Source organism: Symsagittifera roscoffensis, chromosome 1 (genome assembly GCF_963678635.1).
Source record: "Symsagittifera roscoffensis chromosome 1, txSymRosc1.1, whole genome shotgun sequence".
NCBI classification, from domain to species: Eukaryota; Metazoa; Xenacoelomorpha; order Acoela; family Convolutidae; genus Symsagittifera; species Symsagittifera roscoffensis.
The window spans coordinates 43,956,596-43,978,855 of NC_087062.1; the positions used below are offsets into that span (position 1 = coordinate 43,956,596).

A 22,260-nucleotide genomic window follows, 5' to 3' on the forward strand; every position below is an offset into this window, starting at 1 on the left:
GCTTGGTATCCAGTAAATTTACGTAGTAAAAGCGCCGTAATATGATATCATTCGCCTCCATGTCACGCGTTTATTTATGAAACCTGGATTTGCTTGGCGAAAAACAAACCCAATTTTGGTGGTCGTAACATGAGGAAAACATTTTCCCCAAGAAAACATTATTATTTTTAGCATAAAGTTTGAAATTATGTCCTATGCTTTTCAATTTTCACTGATGCACTTAAAATTCTAAAAACTGAATTAGACAAATATCAATTTCACAAGAAAAAACAATTTAATTCATAGAGGAAAAACAAAAAAAAATCTTCTACTAATCGAAACAATTGTTTTTGTTTGCCCAAAAATGGCATTTTCTTGTTCAGATATCAAATCGTTTTGAGCCAAGAAAAAAAGCAATCGAATATTTTAGCAGCTTATTTAACCTGAAAAAAAAAACGAAAAAACTTTAGGCTGGATAACTTTTCCGATGAAAAATTTGATAGTTTTATTCCTTCACAGTCTTATTGCTGACATTCAAGCCTTCAAAAAAACCAAGCAATAACCTTAAAACAAAGGGATACAAAACAAGGGATGATCTATTTGTTTTTTGAAATTTCAGAGACAACTAATTTTACCAGAGAAAAGCTAAGTTTGCTCGACTTAACTTGAATTGTGTGTCTATTAAAAGCCTATTTTATACCTACTCGCTCGCTTTATTCGTTCCGAATTGGACTTAAATCAAGAACTTCAAATCGGTTTTTCTCGACACGTATTGTTCAAATGGCGATTGAAAGAGCTTTAATATGATACATCACTCAACTCAGTTCGATAATAATTTGAATACCTGATTTTGCATGGAAAAAGAAACAAGACTGATCGTATCAGGGCGAAACCCTGAATGTTCCGAATGCATTATAAAATCTATGGAGAAGTGTCGGTTTTAAAAAACGGATGAAATCTTCAAAAAAAAATCAAATTAAATTTATGACCTCAATTAAATTTGGAACGCATTAATGTGCCTCTTAGGCGTTATAAGAAGGCAAAACATCGCACAATAAGTATCGCAAATCAGCAATTTTCAAATCCTCGAAACCTGACGTAAAATAATCACAGGTAAAATATCTTTTTAAATTTGAGCTCAGGACAACAATATATTTCAGATGGTATAGAAAAACTCTGTCAAAAACGCTTGGTTAACAAGTCGAAAATTGACTGAATAAAAAAACACGCCGAGCATAGATATTCCGCACTTTCTTCGAACAAAAATTGTGAAACAAGTCTCAAGAGAAATTTAAAAATTTGGTCAAAACACTTAACCAATGCAGAGCGGCAACATTGCTATCAATCGACAAGACAAACCCATACATTTTAATGCTGAAAACTGAAACAGGAAAAGATTTTAGAACTATTACAATGAGACAGAGGGAAAATCTTTACATTAAAACATCGAAAACTGAACATCTAAAACTGCATCAAATAGAAGAATTATGACATCAAATTGATAGTTCCCCGAATGACTTCCTCTAAAATCACCACACTCCGATCAGATATGACTCATGCTTTGGCCAGCAGCTCTATCGCTTTAGTGGACGGGGGTCTGCTGGCCCTGTTGCCCCGTCTGCAGACTTTGTCGCGAAGTAGATCGTAGAATGCCTTCTGAAAGAGTGGATTGCGATAGAAGTACGCGTAGGGGGTGAAGCAGGTGACTAGCAGGAGACTGCAGCCTGTGAATGTGCTGAACACTGTATCACGCCATCTGCCGCCTACACATACAAAATTCCGATAAATATCATTGCTCCAGATCATGGCAAACAAACAGCTACGATCTGTCCTAACGGCAACCCCTGCGAACCTTTAAATCATTCAAGACACTTTTTGTTACAATGCTAGGAGAAAAATTTTTGTCTCATTTGGTCAAACTCTTTTCTAACACAGTTCGAACTTAGCCAGAGCTCTCAATTTAAATCAACTTTAAGTTTATGATCAGGCCCTGCTTCCTATTTTAAATCACACTATAAGGATTTTGAATCAACCTAAATGATTTTTCGTCTGCGCATTGTTTTCGGTGCAATTTGAAACAATTCATTTCAAGTCTACTCTTTGTTGGTAGTTCATATAGTTCAAACTTCATCACACTTTCGATTTTTTTGCGTGCTTTATTGCAGTCATAAGTGTCAGAGATGGCGGAAATGTCGATCAATCAAAAAAATGAACTCTCAGATTCCACTTATACAACCAGTTTAGAGCTTGTCTTGATCAAATGGTTGCACAAAACGTTCGGTGAATGTCAACTTCAGTTGAGATAAAGAAAAATTTCACTGGTCACTGATAACAGTAGTTCGCAAAAATTTGTGGACTATTTTTTCTTACATTTTTTATACAGCGTGGATTACATTTGTTCACAAGATTTCGCATTAATGAGGATGTAAATATTCCTTCACCGTTGTTTCTATAGCGACCGAAATTATCTATTATCTTAAGAAACCGCCAGCGTCGGCCCGTTTCTTTAAAATACTGAACAAATTTAACCGAGCCTTCTATGGGAATACGAGTAAAAAAACATAAACATAGCCAATCGAAGATCGGAAAAGAGTAATGAACGCAATTAAACAATAAAAAAAAACTGACTTAGTTCAAAGAAAAAAATAGATCCCCTATAAACTCTTCGAATTTCTAGAACGATTTATGACTGGCGCTTTTTTGAGAACATTAACCCAACTCGAGAAAACTGGATCAACAGATAAAGTTTTTATTCCGCTGAAAATCTAAAAATTAAATTCCATTTTTGAAACTAGAAATCGTTCACGAATTTTTGCGCCATTTGCACGTTCGCATTGGAGAGTGCTTTTTACGTCACTTTCAGCAGATGAATTTCAATTGAACACAAAAAAAAGCATATATACCCAAGTGCATCAACTTTTTAAGACATTCCTGAAAAAAAACAAAAAAAATCAGCAAGACCAATATTAGAAAACTCTTACTCTTAATTCATTACTCTTAATCACTACTTTCATTACTATTAATAATATCTCAATTCATTAAGATGTCAAGTGTAGTTCTCTCAAATGTGCATGTCGACTGAGGAGAGTGCTAGGCATTGTGTTGTGTATGTTATGTACCCGATGAGCAGGAGTCGTCACAGCCAATGATGAAGCAGACGAGGTAGTAGCTGTTGCGGATACATGCAGTCATCAGAGCAGCCACCACCAGCACTACGAAGCCACGGATCAAACGCATCTAAGCAACAACCCCAGTTTTAATTTACAAAACAGAAGTTATACATTTCTCGTCTGATAACGTTTTGTTAAGACCCAAATGTTTGCCTCAATCAATTTGGAATTATTTAATTCGCCACTCACGCGTTAATAGGGCGAAACATATCGCGCGTTAATTATATCGCTTAGGCCAAATTGACATAACTCAACCCCCCTCCCACCAATTTCAAAAAATTTAGTCGCAGGTGAAACATCATTGTAATTTGAGCTCTAGGCAGCATAGCTTTCCACTGACATAAAAAGCTTCAAAAATGATTGGTTAAAAAGCCGAAATTGGTCTGGAGAAAAACCACCACTGGACAAATATTCCGTCATTTTCGTGGAAAGTCAGAACCAAAAGTCCAAAAACGGCTATTAAGGTGCATTTCCCGACGTCGCGAGCTCCTTGAATTTGATTTTTGGTTGTACAAACTCGCCGAGGACAATTTTAAACTCGGTAACAAAGCCCTTTTTCATAGGAACCGTAGAACTCTGAATTTTGACCTATTTTTTCATCTCTGCAATTTAAAACAATTCACACTTTGGCCTAATTTATTTCACTGATCGGATGTTTCTACCATTATTAGCACAAAAACACAAACAAGTAGTACAAAATGTGACTCTTTACCCCCGACTTCAACAATTTTTATTTTCATAGTTGCCATACATGTTTCACGGCTAAAAGCATCATGCTACAATGTTAAGTAAGAAGAACAAATCTACTCAAAATAATTATTTTAGTCACCGTGAACAATTTCTTTTCAACTTTACAAAATTGAAATAGTTTTTAAAATTGAAATTGAACTGTGGGCAAGGAAGTGGAAAAGAGCTGAAAATGCTACTGACGTAGTTTAAAGAATGATTTTTTCAATTTTCGCAGTTGAGAAAATGGCTCTTTTCCTTCCCCACCCATCTGCGACTTTTTAATTATTTTCTCTGTTCACATTGTCCTATTGTTACAAAAATTGGCATGCTGACTAATTAGGCTATGATTAACATATTTGGTCTTCATACCCAACCTTCAAGAACCTCTCATTACACCATAAAATTGATGCTTTTGTGAGGTGGGGAAAATAATCTCTTTTACTATTTCCCCCTTTTTCAACGAGGTGGATTCGTTACTAAGTGCAAATTTCCCCCTTTTTCAAAGAAGTGGATTCGCTACTAGGTACAAAATTCTCATATGCTTAATCGTTGTTTTACTTCTTTTTGGGAGGGGGAGATTCGTTACTAGGTACCCGAGGGGAGGGGGTGATAGTTAAAGATATCCAAGGAGAAAAAGCCGAAAGAATAAAATGAATCCCACCTAGGTCTTTTAATTTCAACACATACACGATAGATTCTTTTTAACAAACCCAATTCGAGAAAACCGCATCAAATGGTAATTGTCATTTCGGTGGAACATGAAACCTGCCTTTGAAACAAGAGCTTCATTTGAGCTCCATATGTTATCGCCATTTTCACTAGTCTTAATGGGAAACGTAATTTGAGCTCAACTTGGAAAATGCAGTTGAAAATCCAGTTTTTTGAGAAATTAAAACAAGTGTTCAGTACGTTTCCGTGCCATATTTGAAATATTAGTGCAACATTTGAATCAGTAGTGCAATATCCGAAAAACAAGTGCAATATATCAACCCAGAAGCGAAGTTGCACTTCGCATACACAAGCAAAAATTTGACCGACAACGCTACTGAGTCTACAAAATTTCTTAAGTGACTCACGCCAATTATGAGTCTACATAATTGCTCAGTGAGGCAAGCCAATTATGACGCATTAGCAGTACCAGTCAATTTGAAAAGAAATTTATCATCTAACATGCCTCAATTTATAGAGCGGACGCATTTTAACTAGGATACGAAAAAGTTCATTAAAAACGTGCGACCCTGCTGAGGTTCGAACCATCGTATTTTGCTGCTGGTCTCCTTGTCTACCTCTACGCTACAGAACCATAACACCTGGAAGCTAAATTGCTATTTCTAATACAATAGTGTGTGTTAATATCCTTAGCATTTGCTGTACTTAATCACTGGTTATTGATCTTATGCTTATACTGCAATAAAAGAGCACTTTCAAAAAGAGCACTAATATTTGCGACTTAGGTTGGAAAAAAGTGAGTTCGTAAAATCACACAAGTTTTGCTTGTGTAAACACTAGAGCAATATTTAAAAAATGCACGAGTGCTTCAAATATTGCACAAATATTCAAATATTGCACTAGTTTTCAAATAAAAAGACCGGTTTTTTAGCAGAACAATCTTTTAGCAGACTCAAAACAATTACCAAGTCAGAAAGCTAATTCCAAACGCAGCGTTAGCAATTAGCGACCGCCTGCTCCGCTGCGCTTCTATTCGGCACGAGTGTTATTATGCGCGTAAATCCTTGTCTTGCCATTAATTTGACAAGTGTTTTTAAAGTTGAGTTTTGTTCACAAATCATGAGTTAAGTGTCTAAATTGAAGAAGCTTGACCCAAGGCTGAGCGTCTTTTTGAGTCTGTCAATCAATCATGCGGGGCCTAGGAAATTGGACGAAAAGCAAATTAGACGTGACCATGAAAATGAATTTAGACGTCAATGCAAAACTACAAATATGGGAATTTAGACGAAATTGTATTGTTCCCAAGTGAAATTTGTAACTGACTGCAATTAACTTTCGCTGACTATAATTAACTTTAGTTCGAGCTTTCTTAAATGCGAATCAATTTTTAACATGTCGCAATTGATAGATTTATGCATTTCAGAAATGTTTAATAATATTTGGATTAACGTTTTCAAACTATTTATAATAAATATTTTGATATGCAGAAAGACTATAAATTCTTTTTGTGTTGTTGAAAGTTTGTTTCAAGCAACAAAATTTATTAGTTTCTTTGCTTTTGGTCCAAAATGCTCGTTATTTAACGTCTATATTCCGTTTTATTGGAGTCTGATTTGCTTGTCTGATTTCCTAACCCTCCAATCATGCATCAGTTTATTTTGCTGGTCTGCTAAAAGACTCATTTTCACTTTTGATGCCAAAATATTGGTCTGCTAAACGATCGGTCCCCGGTCCCCAGTGTGAGAACAATCAATCAAAAGTAAGCGCGAAAGTTTTTTCAAATGCGAACATTGTGTTCGAGCTTCTCACAAGTGTTTCATACCAGATGAGCAACAGTTTAAATTGCATCTCGATTTTTTTCATATCTCGACACTGCATGTCTCGATTTGTTCACAAATATTCTCGATGCAATATGTAGGTACTCCCCCCCCCCCTCCCCCAACGGCTTTGGGGGATGTTAACTTGGTCCGAAAATTGTCAACTTCGCACACCAAGTTAACATCCTTCCACCAAGCGACTTGAGGCGATGTTAACTTGGTCTAAATAAAAAAAAAATTTCGCAAGCCACTGTGCTCTTATTAACAGCTTGAGTCTCTTAACAAATGATTACTTTAAGGCTAAGTCCTTACCAAGTCAGCAATCTCAATACGTTAATTCTGATGTTCATAGATAATGGAATTACAAAAGGCTATCTACAACAGAAAGGTAGATGCTTTAAGCGATATATGTTGACAACATAGACCTAGCGGCTATGAAAATCTCTATTAGTGCATAAAGAAGGAAAACAAAATATAGCCTTCAGTTTAGTTGATCTCAATTGTAACGAAAACCATCATAATATGCTGTAATATCTTTGAAGAGTTCATGTTAAGTAAAATATTTGCAGATGGTTTATTTACTGCATATTAAAGTAAATCACTTCGATTGAGTCCACCCATAGATCGGGTGCTACTATTAAAAAGATAAGACTGCGCGCACATCAGGGCAAAGCCCTGGATGTTCCGACTGCCTCTTACTCCTTATCGAATAGTTTTGTAGGAGAAAATATTGAAAAACTGTGAGCTTTGGACAATAGCAAAGATCACAAGTGTGAACAGTTGAGTCGTAAGAACTTCAAACGAAAGACTAGCTAGCCTTAATTCAATTTGGATTGATTGTCGTGCGAGATAATTCGCCACGCATAAATAATTCGCGATACTCTTTCAAGATTTTGGTTATCTTCAAAATGCGCAGAAAAATTTCAAACTCCCAAAACTTTGCAACACTATTGAAAACTATGATTTCGATTTCTAAAAATGACTTAAAAACAGACTGCTCGTATCAAGGCAAAGGCCTGAATGTTCCGACTGCTCTTGAATTGGTCTGGGAAATTTTCGGTAAGTTAATGATTGGCAAAACTTTTTAGGCTGATAGGTTCAATTTTCAGCGTTAAGACTTGAGTCGTGTATAGAATTAATAAACCCAATTAACTGCCTCAATTCAATTTGAAACCATTTTAAAGTACGAGATCATTCGTCACTTCATAAGTAAAAACGAAAACTTTAGACAGATTCGTAGCAGGTTACTATAGTGGTGTGCACACCCAATTGGGCCCATGCAGATCAAGAGATCGATGCCTCGAGGAAACAGAGTTTTGCAAAATAGGTCTTTGAAAATTGCTGATTTGGCCATGCTCTGGAACTTATTATTCAAAATCCTGAAAACGTATCGCGAATTAATTATGCGTGGCGAATTATCCCGCCCAACATAATCAATTCACATTGAATTGAGGCTAGCAAAACGTTCGTATTTAGTTCTCACGACTCAAATGTTTACACTTCTGATCTTTGATATTGTCCAAAGCTTACAATTTCTCAACATTTTCTTCTCCCACAAAACTATTCAATAAGGAGTAGGAGGAAGTCGGAACATTAAACGGTTTGCCCTGATTTACGAGCAGTCTAGTATTTATAATAGTATTACCTGATCACTGGGTGAACTCGGCCAAATCCATTTACTTTGATATGTTGTAAGTAAATACGATATCTGCAAATGTATGTCAAAACATGAGCTCTTCAACTAAAGATAAGAAAGTTTTAAAATTGAAAGATTTTACTTATTATCATCTATTTAATTATCAATTTGAAAAGTTCCACATTGATAATGTCAACAAAGACTGTTTTTCCCCTCCTGATGCATGAACAGAGATTTTCAGAGCCGCTAGTTATAAATTTATATTCGTTAAGGCATCTACAGTTCTGTTGTCGTTAAGCCTTATGTGTTTCCACGTCTCCTGCTGGGAATCTGAAAGCACTGAGCACGTCCGTCCTTATACATAGGAAATGGGAATTCAGTCTTCTCTCATATTTACTGAACTCGTTCATTATGACAAGTGTAGAAATGAGCATGGCATAGGTGTGAGCCGAACAAGGTTACTCAAAAATTAACATAGGGCCAGCTCGAACAATTCGTCACGTGTAAAGTATAAAACGAGTACTTTAGACAGACTCATGGCAGGTTAATATAGTGGTGTGCTCACCCGAATGGGCCCATGCAGATCATGAAATCGATCCCCCGAGGGAACAGAGTTTTGCCAAATGGGTCTAAATAAGAAGCAATTGCGAACGACTAGCCAGCCTCAATTCAATGTGGATTGATTTTGTTGTGCGGGATAATTCGCCAAGCATAAATTAGTCCAGACCATGGCCAAACCGGCAATTTTCAAACTACGAAACTTTGGATACCTTCTTGAATTTGATTTGACGGAGTCCATATCTTCAATGGGGCACAAAAACATGTTGTGAAAAACTAATATATCGAGGGCCAAAAACTCGCCAAAAAACTGACTGAAGGCCTGAATGTTCCGACTAGAGTCTCGAATAGTGTTTGCTAAAATAAAAATTGGCAAATTTTTTAAAGCTAATAAAATTAAATTTTAAGCGTTGTATGGAATCAAAAACCAATTAACTGCCTCAATATTTTGAAGTGCGGGATCAGGGGCGGATCTAGGATTTTCTCGAGGGGGGGGGGCGGATTTTCAAAAAAAAATCGAAAATTTTGACGACCTTTTTTTTTTTAGGTCGACCAAATTGATTTTTGGAGCTCTCCCAAAGCACTTTTTTGCCCCCATTTTGGCTAAATTTTCTGCGCCGCAGGCAAATTTCTGAAAAAACAGTCAAAAAAGCCGTTTTTGGGCACTTTTTGAAAAATGTTGACAAAAAAATCGCGCTTTTTGGCGCGCGCTCCCCCTCAAAGTTAGTATATATTGGCGCCGAAGGCGCCTTTAGAAAAATTTTAGGGTCGGTCGGCCAAAAATGGATTTCTGAAAAAGTATCAAAGGGGGGACCCTTTGGGTCGGCAGGGGGTCGAATCCCTGAGGGGGGGGGGGGGCGTCCACCCCCCCCCCCCTAAATCCGCCCCTGTGCGGGATAATTCGTCACTTGTTAAGTAAAAAATGAGTACTTAAGACAGACTCATGGCAGGTTACTATAGTGGTGTGCACACCCAACTGTGTTCATGAAGTTCAAGAGATCGATCCCCCGAGGGAAAATGGTAAAATGGGTCTGAATAAAAAAATAGGTCTTCGATCCCCCGAGGGAAAATGAAGTTTTGTAAAATGGGTCTGAATAAAAAAAAACAACCTGCGCATATATATTCCTCACTTTCTTCGAAAGTCGGAAGAAAAACGACGCCAAGCATAAAAGTTCCGTTTTCTTCAAAAGTTGGAATAATAATTTCAGTATATTCTAACAGTATTTTATTAAAAAAAGAACAACACAAGAGCCTTACCGAATAGCAATCTGAATAGCCGAGAGCCAACCAACAAAAAATGGCTCTGTAAGTAGAGAATTTTATCGAAATACTCAGCCATGCAAATTTGAATTAGAATAGTTCGCTCAAGTTCAATTCACTTCAGCTTTTAATTAAAACTTTCATTTTAAATTTTTATCATTTCGGGAGATGCTTAACTGAAACGAGCCAAAAAACGCTCAGATTGATACTCTTTCAACAAAAAATTTGACAATAAAGCAATTTTGGATTGTAGTTAGTTGAAACATATCCGCACCACAGAAGAAATTTGTTCGGGCTGACCCTGTGTTAAATTTGGGTGAATTTCCTTGTTCGACCCGTACCTATGTCATGTTCAATTCTACACTTGTCATAATGAACGAGTTTACTAACTATAAGAGACAGACTAAATTTAAGCCACAGCTGAGCTCAAAATTTACAAAAAGCAGTCAGATTTCCTCTTCAGCCTGAAATATGAATCCAAGTTTAGTTTATTTCTTAATGGCGGATTATGGTGTGCTAATTTTTTCATTTCAATCCTGGGAGATTGAACCATTCTTATACTTTGCTGGTCTAGATAAAATGGTAACTTTTATATAGACTTGCTAAAACCAATTGACTTAAAAAACCAATTGACTTAAAAAAACTTCAACCTCCCTGAACCTACAAAAAACAAATTTTGCGCTAGCATTGAAAGTTGTTTACAGGGCAAACAAGATTTGTGATATGGCAACTATGCTGAAAAAACTTTAGCAGAAAAGTGGAAGTCTAACAATTCACTTTTTACCGATTTTTTTTGAATTGCATATACACTGAAAAAAACAAGGTCCGGCCGAGAGTCACACCCCAGACCTTAGGGCACAAGGGCGACGGCGTTAACTCTAGACCAGTGGGAAGGAACCTGGAGGTTGTGAAGGTCCAATCAAAAATCAAGATAAAGAAAAGTCAATACAAGTAAGAAAAGTTGTTCACTGGAAGTCTTGTTCCCGATTTCATTTAAGACACTTGCTCTCTCAAGTGTAATATTTCATGATTTTGTCGATGAAATTTTTTTTTTACTCGGAAACAACGCAATATAACCCACAATGCCATAAAACATGAGCTGAAACCGTTAAATTGAAAAAATATATACAATCAGACAAAATATAGAAAATCAGACAAAATATAGAAAATCGGAAATCAAAATAAAATCTATGCTGAACAAAAAAACGGAAAGAGACAGTACAAAAAAAATAATTGAAAAATACATGAATTGCACCGACGGTAACTAGGCCAAAAACCAGGAACACGACAAAAATCAACATTAATCCGAAAGCGATTAAGTCGACAACTATGAAGCAGAAAACCTTGCGATGGAACACAAATAAGCACAATCTAGCAGACAGAATATGAGACGCAAGCTGCTTGGTCGGAAAATTTGCGTTTGTGAAAATATGAGTGTCGAGAAGGCCTAGAACTAGCAACATTTCCATATCTTTATCAATTTGTCTGGAATATTTGTATTCCAAAAATAACATACTAAAGAAGACAATTGAACGCCAAATTTGCATCGTAAAAGAAAAATCTGTGCTCTTTAATCGACAAAGCCAAAATTTTCAGAGAAAAAAACATTTTTTTAAAATATGTATTTTTTTATTAGATATATTTTTCAAATGCAACAAACTTACCGCAACAAAAATTTAAATCAATTATTTCTGTAAATTTGTTTGTAAATCAATTATTTCTGTCAATTATTTTGTAAATCAATTATTTCTATTAATAGCCTTCAGAATTTAGAAGGAAGTTGAATTTTAAAAACGAGTCCGTGCAACGGGAACAAATTCAAAAAAAAATAAATCGGTTCTGACAGCATTCGAATCACAACACAAGCCTTTGTCGTCTCAAGTGTACCTGATACCGCTACGCCAGATAGTTATTAAATTTGAATTCATTATAAAGCAAGCTGAAACGCGTGTAACATTTTCACGTGCAAAACCTCTTGAACAAAAGTTGTTTACCGGAAAAAAACTTAGTACCTGGATGCAACAACCTTGCTTATCGCAAAATTAATGAATGCACTTCTGTAGTTATTCAAGCTTTTTCATACTTTTTTTCTGATAAAAAAAACGAAAAATCATCAAGGCCTTTATAAAAGAAAACCATTTCCTTCTTTTACACATAATCAACTAGCTGAGATTAACATTTATTGAGCTTTCACCAGGTGTATTAATTTCACTTCTTCACACAGAATAATATCTGCCTACACAACAGAATTTTCCAGAGCAAGCAGATCTTACGGAGACAACTTACGGATGTTTTTTTTACTCACCGTTAAATTTCAAGCCCATCAGAATTCACACGGGGCAACAAACGGTTTGAAGGGTCGAAAAATTTTACGTGATCTATTTGATGTGGGGAGTAATCATCTGAGAAACACCATTTTATAGAGATTTGTTTAGCATTTTGCGCGAAGTAAAATACTTCTAAAAACACGTACCTCCTGTTTGTAAGTCTCCATACACGCAATTGCGCAGTCGGAGGTCAAAGATGCCCGTCTTTCACCATGGGGGAAATGGCGTCTCCGCATTCGACCTAAACGATCCAGTGGATAACTATTACTCAATTACTACATCTCAATTAGAAGAGCACCTACATCAAACACCATACTTTGATTAGGGCAGACTATTACTGGCGATTGATGATCGATGTTTCATGAGACATGAATCAAGCTACAACGACAGCGCATGAAGCAGAAAATTAATCTCTTTACATGAAAAATGCGTTTTTATATCGCTTAATCTACGAAATGGGACTTCTTTTGTTCGTAGTGTGAGTTGAAACCCTTATCGGTCACGACAAATGATGCTAGCATGGTATTTACATTCAGGTTCACATCAAACCGTATCGCCAAAAATGGTTTCCGGCCATCACTTAAAGGCCGTCTTATTAGTATTCGGCGCAAAATCCTTCTTTTCGTTTTACGGACCAATGCGCTACCACTGCGGCATCAAGATTACCAAATCGATTTCTGGTTTTGTAGCTGCACCGATCAAACAGGAAAATAAAAGTCAACTAAGAAGGCAATGCAGTGAATATTTATGTGATTCTTTCAAGCTTAACTTCTTTGATCCAATATTACACTGGACTGCAAGTATAAACAGCAGAGGAGATAATTGAATTTCCGCCACAAATTGATAAACAAAAACAGTAAAGTTTGGACAGATTAAGTCAATGAACTGATAAAGGGGTAATATGGGTGTCGATAGTCGAACGGCCTGAAGAAAACCTATCAATTGCACTTGCTTTATACTAATTTAGTGAACCAATTTCAAAACTTCAGTTCAAAGTGTCTTTGCTGCTTCGGTTCAAAGCGGCAAAACTTCTAGGGTCATGTTTCATGTCTAAGGATTTATAAAAAATTAGGCTGCATCCAGCCAGCTCAGAATAAATCCAAGTTTCTATTTATTTTCGATATAACATAGTTGAAGACCTAGATGCCTTGAAAATTTGAGAAACAGCTAACCTCTCATTTTACTCAGTATTCAAAGGAATGGTTTCCAAAACAAAACTATTTTTTTGTTATCTATCATATTGTTTTTATGTCCAGAAGCTTTCTACTCTTGGAAAAACTTTAATACACAAACACAGGCATGGCATGGCTTATGAGGGATGATGTGATAGCACTAACCAAGTGCCTCACTGAATACTTGGGCGTAGAGGAACATGATGTAGCCTAGTGCGAGGGAGTAGAGGGCGAAGTTGACCAGGATGTTCACCAGGTCAGGTACCATCGAGTAGTGTCTACACACAAACAAAACAAATCACGCAATAAAAACAGTCATAAAAAAATTGGAAAATTACTCACCTACGAACTGAGAGTTTGTTTCAATATATTTGAACAACGTTTTTATTTTTTCACTTCATACGATTTAGAAAACTGAAGTTTTATTATCTTTGAATTACGTCTTTTTCACTTCATACGATTTTAAAATCGCTACTTAAATTATTGTCAAACAAAGTTTCAACATAGCGCGAGGAAATTGTATAACTAGATATGTAATTAAACAGTAACTTCTTGTTTTCCGCATTAGTTTTAAGCTCATGGAATCATAAAAAAAAAAACAGTAATAAAATCTTGCAAACCGATTATATTTTTTTCTAACGAGTGAAATAGCAGAAACGAGTGAAGTCGCACATTGTTTACAGCACAAATAAATGGCCACTAAACAACGAATCAGTAAAAAAATTACAAATCGGTAAAGACACTAAGTTTTTAACTTTATATGAAATTGCAAATGAAGTTTTTTCATCAAAAATTCTACATTTTATTGAACAAATTAATTGAACATAACCAACAGACAGTTGGAAAAATGTCAATTAAAACTATGTTAAAACTAAACGTGTGAATTATAAAGAAAACAACGACAGACAATTAATTGAACATAACCAACAGACAGGTGAAAAAATGTCAATTAAAACAAAAAACTATGTGAAAAACTAAACGTGTGAATTATAAAGAAAACAACGACAGGTAGCACAAATTTCCGACCACAAAAAAAACAGTTTCTCATTTTTTTTTCTGAATAGTGTTGTGTATTATTTGTGGTTTTATGAAAGGTTCTCAAGAAAGCCTTGAATTTAGGAACAATCGAAAAAATACTAAATTGAGTTTATTTGAAACCAGTTTTCCTCGAAAAGTGAAAGGTTCCTAAATTTTTTTGCTAAATTGTTTTCGATGAAAAATTTGCACGAAGGCGCTAAAAAGTTTTTTTTCTGGTCTAAACTGAATCATATAAGTCAGACGACTATGAGCCTATTAATTATAAAAGACATACTAGGTCGGTTTGCTCCTTTGAAATTAAACAAAGACTTAATACAAACGGTTTTTCTCGACACTTCAAAAAATTGTCGCTCTATTCGCAACTAAAAGTGCCAGTAAAAGGTCGATTCACTCAACCCATTCCAATGATTATTTGGAGTACCTGATTTGACGGGCTGAGCACCAAAAAAATTAAAACATATCTGAAGCCAAAATTCCTCCCCTATTTCAATGGGCGGAGCAAAAACATAGGCCCTTAAAATTTTGAAATTTCAAACACAAAATCTGATTCAATTTTTGAGAAAAATTCACCCATATTGAGAAAACTGGATGAATAGGTAAATCTTTTTATTCCGCTGAGAAACCTACAAATCTTAAATCAATTCAGCGCCGATTCGGCTTGCGTAATTGAAGAGCGTAATTTGCCTTCCGTCAACAGTTGGCTTGAGTAGACGCGCGTTCACCAGAAAACAAAATTTTACTTTTAGAAAAACTTCTTTTCCCAAAAAAATTCCCTCCCATTGTTTAAAAACTTAGAGCTTCAAAATTTGTCCTACCCTTCCTAACAAAGCACCACATTTACTAAGCGGTAATTAAATCTTCAAAAATTATTCTAAAATTTCCCCATAAATTTGTTTCGACCGCTGGAAAGGACGAAGCCACTCTAACCCCAACCCCCAAAGTTTTAACGCGAAAATTTTGACACGCTCCCACTCCAAGGAAGCACACAAGAACCTATAATTATATAATAAATATCATAAGAGCCTCTTGAATGAAACAACATAGGGCGGTTAAGCCGATTTAACATAAGCCGAAAAAATTGAGCAGAATAAAAGTATAACAGAAAAAAATGCAAGTTATTTTACCAATAACAGCAGAAAATTGAAATAACTTTCAATTATAGTAAAAATTTACATCTTCTCGAAGCTGCATTTCGCAAACACAAATAAGAAAAAGGCAATAGTTGTTACAGGGTATAAAAATCAGTAAATAAAAAAACAGTTGATCGAAAAAACTTGAACAATTTTCAACGTTCGAAACTCGGAGAAAAAAGATCACGAACAAGTTCTTTAAGTTTCATGAATTGAATTTGATTGGAATTTTTATTTTGAGAAAATTGGATCCATGGGTAAACTTTTTACTCCACAGGAAAATCTGAAAAAAAAACACTCATTACTTCAATTTTTGAACGAAAAACGCAGAAAACGAAAAAGTGCCATCTGCCGGAATCGAATAGCGGACCTGGAGATTATGCGTCTAACCACCTTTCATCTCAACCAGGTACGCATGAAATCGGTAAACAGTGCCAACCAATGAAACGCATCGAGCAAAAGCTAATAAAAAGATACTGATAGGCATAACCGAACGCACAAATGCACATAACCGAATGCAGCTGTTCAGCCGCCATTTAATTCTCAGTTGGTTGCAGTATAATTCTCAGCTTGCAACGAACAACTATTTGATTGGATGTGCATGTGATCAATTCGGCGTTTCTGAGAAAACAAACAAAAGCCAATTCCGAGCAAATGTTTTGGAGCTGTATTGCAAAAACTACTTCGTTTAAATATAAAATGTTAAAAAAGTTAAAACCTCGATGTTTTTTAACGTTAAAAAACGTTAAAAAACAGTGTTAATTAACATGGTGTTAATTAACAAGCCAACCCTGAATAAAATGCTAAGGCTATGCAGCAAAAGTGAATAATAAAAACACACAAAGTGAGCCAAAACGTTTTACTACCAAAATTTAGCAAAATGGATTAGAAAATGGATCGTAATAAAACACAATGCTTGCAAGCTCGGTGAATGAAAACAGACGTTGAGTCCACGCTTTGGAAAAAATCAAAAAAAAAAGCAGCCAAACATTATTCTGACAATTAAATTATTCTGACAAAACTCAAATTGTGAAGCATAGCCAACAGATAGTTAGAACTTCAAATTCGATGTTGTAAGGAAAAAAATCTGGCATTAAGACTCTTTGAATTTCAGGAAAAATGCGTTTTTCGCCATTTCCTCTTTTGTAATTGGAGAGCGAATTTTGCCTACCTTTTAGCAAGTGGATTTGAATTGAACTTAAAAAGTGCACATAAAACTAGGGGCATTCATAAAAGCATTAATATTTGTCTGCACTGTCTCTAATTGTTAGAGCATTTAAGACTTTTCCTAAAAAAAAAACTGGCCGGTATCGATCCCAGCCTTTAGCAGAACCAAGCATCGACGTAATTTTCACGCTAGACAGGTAAAACTAGAAGCTGTAGTTTTTGATATACTAATGAAGCAAGTCACGTGTCAGCGGCAAAAAAATAGTACTCAATGCAGTACCCTGGCTAACTGCACGAGTAAATTTATGCAATAAATCACTTCTAAAAAATTCACAATAAATTTCAAAGCAAAAAATGTTCTTTCAACTTCTTGAACAATTTATGGTAAAACTTGTTTTGATAAAAATAACCCAATTTAAAAAAAGTGGGTCAATAGGTGAACGTTTTATATCGATGGAAAATCTGTAAATTTAAATTCACTTTCGGAACTAGAAAGTAAATTTGAATACTTTTCTGAAATAAAAGCAAAAAATCATCCGACCTATATAAAAGTCTTCAAGACGTTCATCGACTCTTAAAAAATGTTAACTGAACATTTAAATCCATTTGCTTGCCTCAATTAGGGATGGTTTCTGAGCCGGATTCGTTCGCTGATTTTCACCACGAGTTGATAGAAAATGAGATTTTGCGCCAATTAATTATGCCAAATCCAAACCCCTTAACTTGACATACAATTTCGCAGGTAAAACATTTTTTTAAATTTTGTGCTCAGAACATCAATGATTTCCAAACTGTATAAAACAATTCCGTAAAAAATTGTAGTTAGAAATCAGTTAGAAATCGAAATTTGTTCGTTTCTTGTTCGAAATTTTTTCGAGCACAATTTTTTTTCTTCGAAAGTTGGAACAATCAATAAACTTAAAAATTATATTTTGTTGAGTGCATAAGCAATTCTAATATTGGATCACCTAGTGCAACTAGCTGTTTAAGATAACGCCTCCTATTCGCATATTTTATAGAATATGCTACAGAATATTTCAATAGCAGCTTTAGTTACATCAGAGTAAATGACTTTTTTTCAATCCCCTCCCACAAAACTGGGATATCCAAATCTTCGGATTAGTGCGATTTGCAAGTGTAGCTTTATGAATGAAGAACGAATAGGACGGTATCTACTTCATGATTTATTCAGCACAAGAAATGTCACGCGTTGGTAGGCAGGCAGACAGTTATAAATTATAACTTCAAAGAAGAATGACCTTCAGGCTACTTTTGTCATCAATTAAGGCACAGGCGCCTAGATTTTCTCCCTCAATGGATAATGAAATCACGGCGGGTCGATCAAGAGGTTAGACTAATAACAAAGTATGTCACTCCTACGTATTGAGCTTTCAATAAAATTTCCTTTTCCAAGTGAAACAATTAGTGAAGGGTGAACTGCAAAGCACACAACTACTCATTCAATTACCATACACAGTATCCTTTTTCAGTTTAAAAACTCTTTGTCAATGATAGAGATTTCCCTTGACTTTTTCTACAACCGAGAGAGAGGCATAATCATTTGTATTGAGGCTGAAGACTTTAAGACTCAAAAAAATATGCTCTCAATTTTAATTCAATATCAGGCCATCTGATGAAAATACACTGATGATTAAGAGTATCAGTCAGGTTTGTTTTTTTTAAAATAACCTCTTAAGTGCTGCTATTTTTCACTTAGCAACACATGTTGTTGTTGTTGTTATAATAAAAGACGTCTGATATTTGTTTTGACCGCCTGTTTCCGGTCAAACGACTCAATGAGTGGTCCCATTCAGGAAATGCGGACGGTGGTAGGAGCAATCAAGGAAGCGGAACAGGAAAGGGCACTCGATTTGATATAACCGATGTCTATGAATACATAATTGCCTTTTGATGATACTTAAAATATGCAGCTGATTACCAGTTAACTAATGCCCCTCCTCCTCCTCCTTTTTAGGTTGAAAAGCCCAGTTGCAAAAAACAGCTTCACATAACAGAATAAAACGTTGCTCTATTAAATCATGTGGATCAAAGCATTTTCATCAGTTTAAATTCTGATCGTAGTGCTCTAAATGGTAAATCAATTGTTTCCTATCAATACCTTCGTATCAAAATCAATAAAATTTTCTTTGAAAAATAACTTAAAAAAATTTCTAAAAATTAAGTTGAAATTACCTTGAAAATTAAGTTAAAAAAATTAAGTTGAAAAAATTCTAAAAAGTTACAGCTACAAAAACTTCAAGGTTGTATAGAAAGAAGTTCATAACCGAACGGCAACAGTTTTTGGATCGAAAACTATTTGCACCGAAAGCGAAACTGTTGTCATAAAAAACTCACACAGAGGCGAAGCTGAGCTTTGCACCAGTTGCGATACAAAATAAGAAAGCCGCTAAGTCATGTGGCTTTCTTATTTTGTCATGAAAAATATGTCGAAAAAAATAGATCTATCAAAATGAATTATTAAGTCACCTTCACCCTCAAAACACAAACACCCAAAACATTATTTGCCCGTCAAACGAATAAATATGAGATCAATAAGCCGATTTAAAATAAGCCGAAACCTATTAAGCCGGAAAAAAATTACAAAAAAGCCGGAAAGAATCTCAAAAAATTATGAATAATAAACAGTTAATTAGTCCTCCTCACCCTCAAAACACACACACACACACATCAAAACTTTTTTGCATCTCATAAGACGCAATATGAGGCACTTAAGCCGATTTATAAAGGATCGAAACCTATCAAGCAGAACAAGAAGGAAAAGAACAAATAAACAAAAAAACACGAAAAAAAATTGTTGTCATGAAAAACTATAAATTCTATGAAAAATTTGAACATTTTGAGCAATCCAGAGCGGAGCAAAAAAATACGTTTTCCCTAAAACCTCAAAAAACCAGGTCACTAAGCCCATACAAAACAAGATAAAATAATTTCAGCAGAAAAAGTTATAAACAAACAACAGTTAAAAACAAACAAATAGTACGAAGTCAAGGATGGTACAATTAAAAATGCAGAAAAAAATCAAAATTTAAAAAGCAACTAAATAGAACTTGCGTACAGTGAAAAACATAACTCTAGGATGTGGCAAAAAGCCGACAAAACATAAGCAGACAAAAAATACGCCGACATTTTTTTTGAAACGGAATATTTCCCGTTTGAAAAAGAAAAACAGGCCCTGTCAGATTCCAACCCAAGACATTTGCCGTCCCAAGCGTATCCGCTACTTCCACACCAATTGTGCCGGAGACGCAAAAAATATGAATTAATTATGAACTGAGCCTAAATTTACCATTACTAACTTTGACCATTCTGTGAACAGAATTATTTACGGAAAAAAAGTCTAGTACCCGATTGCAATTCCTTGCAAAGGGTAATAAGTTTAGAAATCCTTTGACGACCATTCCAAACTAAACACATAATCGCATGCTAATATATTTGCCCTCGAAATTATGCACTATAAGTTGAATGAGCCGATACCATATAAACTGAAATTGTTTAAATATTTAAAGAAACGAAAAATAAATGAGAATATATTGAACCCAGGGGCGGATTTAGGGGGGACGGGGGCGGACGCCCCCCCCCCCTCAGGGATTCGAACCCCTGCCAACCCAAAGGGTCCCCCCTTTGGTACTTTTTAAGAAATCCAATTTTGGCCGATCGACCCTAAAATTTTTCTAAAGGCGCCTTTGGCGCCAATATATACTAATTTTGAGGGGGAGCGCGCGCAAAAAAAAACGCGTTTTTTTGTCAAAATTTTCCAAAAAGTGCCCAAAAACGGCTTTTTTTGTCCTGTTTTTTCAAAAAATTCCCTGCGGCGCAGAAAATTTGGCCAAAACAGGGTCTTTTTACCGCTTTGGCAGAGCTCGGAAAATCAATCTGATCGACCTGAAAAAAAAATTGGTAAAAATTTTTGAAAATCCGCCCCCCCCTCGAGAAAATCCTAGATCCGCCCCTGATTGAACCCGAAAAAAATGAGAATTTTTTGAAAAAATAACTACAACCTGAAACAGGCTTTACCTAATTACTACTTAAATTATTGTAGTTGAATTCGAATTTCCACCAATTGAGCATATCAGAAGATGAAGGAGTCCAGAAGATGAAATGAATCCTATGAACAAAGTTATTTACGGGAAAAAAGTCTAGCACATGAGTGCAAAACCCTTCTGCTTATCTCTCGGGTAATTAATATTATAATTACATTTTTAATATTAAAATCCATTTTTCATCGTATGCGATGTGAATGTGATTATAGAAACACTTTCTAGGTGGCGAGTAAACTAGTTCAAAATTTGAAACTAAGCCTGATTGCCTTTTGATGATACTTAAAATATGCAGCTGATTACCAGTTAACTAATGCCCCTCCTCCTCCTCCTTTTTAGGTTGAAAAGCCCAGTTGCAAAAAACAGCTTCACATAACAGAATAAAACGTTGCTCTATTAAATCATGTGGATCAAAGCATTTTCATCAGTTTAAATTCTGATCGTAGTGCTCTAAATGGTAAATCAATTGTTTCCTATCAATACCTTCGTATCAAAATCAATAAAATTTTCTTTGAAAAATAACTTAAAAAAATTTCTAAAAATTAAGTTGAAATTACCTTGAAAATTAAGTTAAAAAAATTAAGTTGAAAAAATTCTAAAAAGTTACAGCTACAAAAACTTCAAGGTTGTATAGAAAGAAGTTCATAACCGAACGGCAACAGTTTTTGGATCGAAAACTATTTGCACCGAAAGCGAAACTGTTGTCATAAAAAACTCACACAGAGGCGAAGCTGAGCTTTGCACCAGTTGCGATACAAAATAAGAAAGCCGCTAAGTCATGTGGCTTTCTTATTTTGTCATGAAAAATATGTCGAAAAAAATAGATCTATCAAAATGAATTATTAAGTCACCTTCACCCTCAAAACACAAACACCCAAAACATTATTTGCCCGTCAAACGAATAAATATGAGATCAATAAGCCGATTTAAAATAAGCCGAAACCTATTAAGCCGGAAAAAAATTACAAAAAAGCCGGAAAGAATCTCAAAAAATTATGAATAATAAACAGTTAATTAGTCCTCCTCACCCTCAAAACACACACACACACATCAAAACTTTTTTGCATCTCATAAGACGCAATATGAGGCACTTAAGCCGATTTATAAAGGATCGAAACCTATCAAGCAGAACAAGAAGGAAAAGAACAAATAAACAAAAAAACACGAAAAAAAATTGTTGTCATGAAAAACTATAAATTCTATGAAAAATTTGAACATTTTGAGCAATCCAGAGCGGAGCAAAAAAATACGTTTTCCCTAAAACCTCAAAAAACCAGGTCACTAAGCCCATACAAAACAAGATAAAATAATTTCAGCAGAAAAAGTTATAAACAAACAACAGTTAAAAACAAACAAATAGTACGAAGTCAAGGATGGTACAATTAAAAATGCAGAAAAAAATCAAAATTTAAAAAGCAACTAAATAGAACTTGCGTACAGTGAAAAACATAACTCTAGGATGTGGCAAAAAGCCGACAAAACATAAGCAGACAAAAAATACGCCGACATTTTTTTTGAAACGGAATATTTCCCGTTTGAAAAAGAAAAAC

The 22,260-nt window shown here is 35.2% G+C and overlaps 1 protein-coding gene across 4 annotated transcripts in view; it reads right to left on the bottom strand.

Moving 5' to 3' along the window:
- Positions 1-1,210: 1,210 nt before the first annotated feature.
- LOC134844869 (uncharacterized) overlaps positions 1,211-22,260 on the bottom strand; it is a 75,670-nt gene continuing 54,620 nt past the window's right edge. For 2 of the 4 annotated variants that reach the window (XM_063861690.1, XM_063861697.1), the window contains exons 5-8: positions 13,483-13,595; positions 12,292-12,386; positions 3,099-3,216; positions 1,211-1,742 (exon numbers count right to left, since the gene is read on the bottom strand). In XM_063861690.1, coding sequence (XP_063717760.1) covers positions 1,534-1,742; positions 3,099-3,216; positions 12,292-12,386; positions 13,483-13,595 — 535 coding nt within the window. In that variant the 3' untranslated portion in view covers positions 1,211-1,533. Of the gene's footprint in view, positions 1,743-3,098; positions 3,217-8,214; positions 8,331-10,232; positions 10,283-12,291; positions 12,387-13,482; positions 13,596-22,260 lie in introns of those variants that run through there. The other 2 variants (XM_063861704.1, XM_063861711.1) reach the window with 2 other exon arrangements.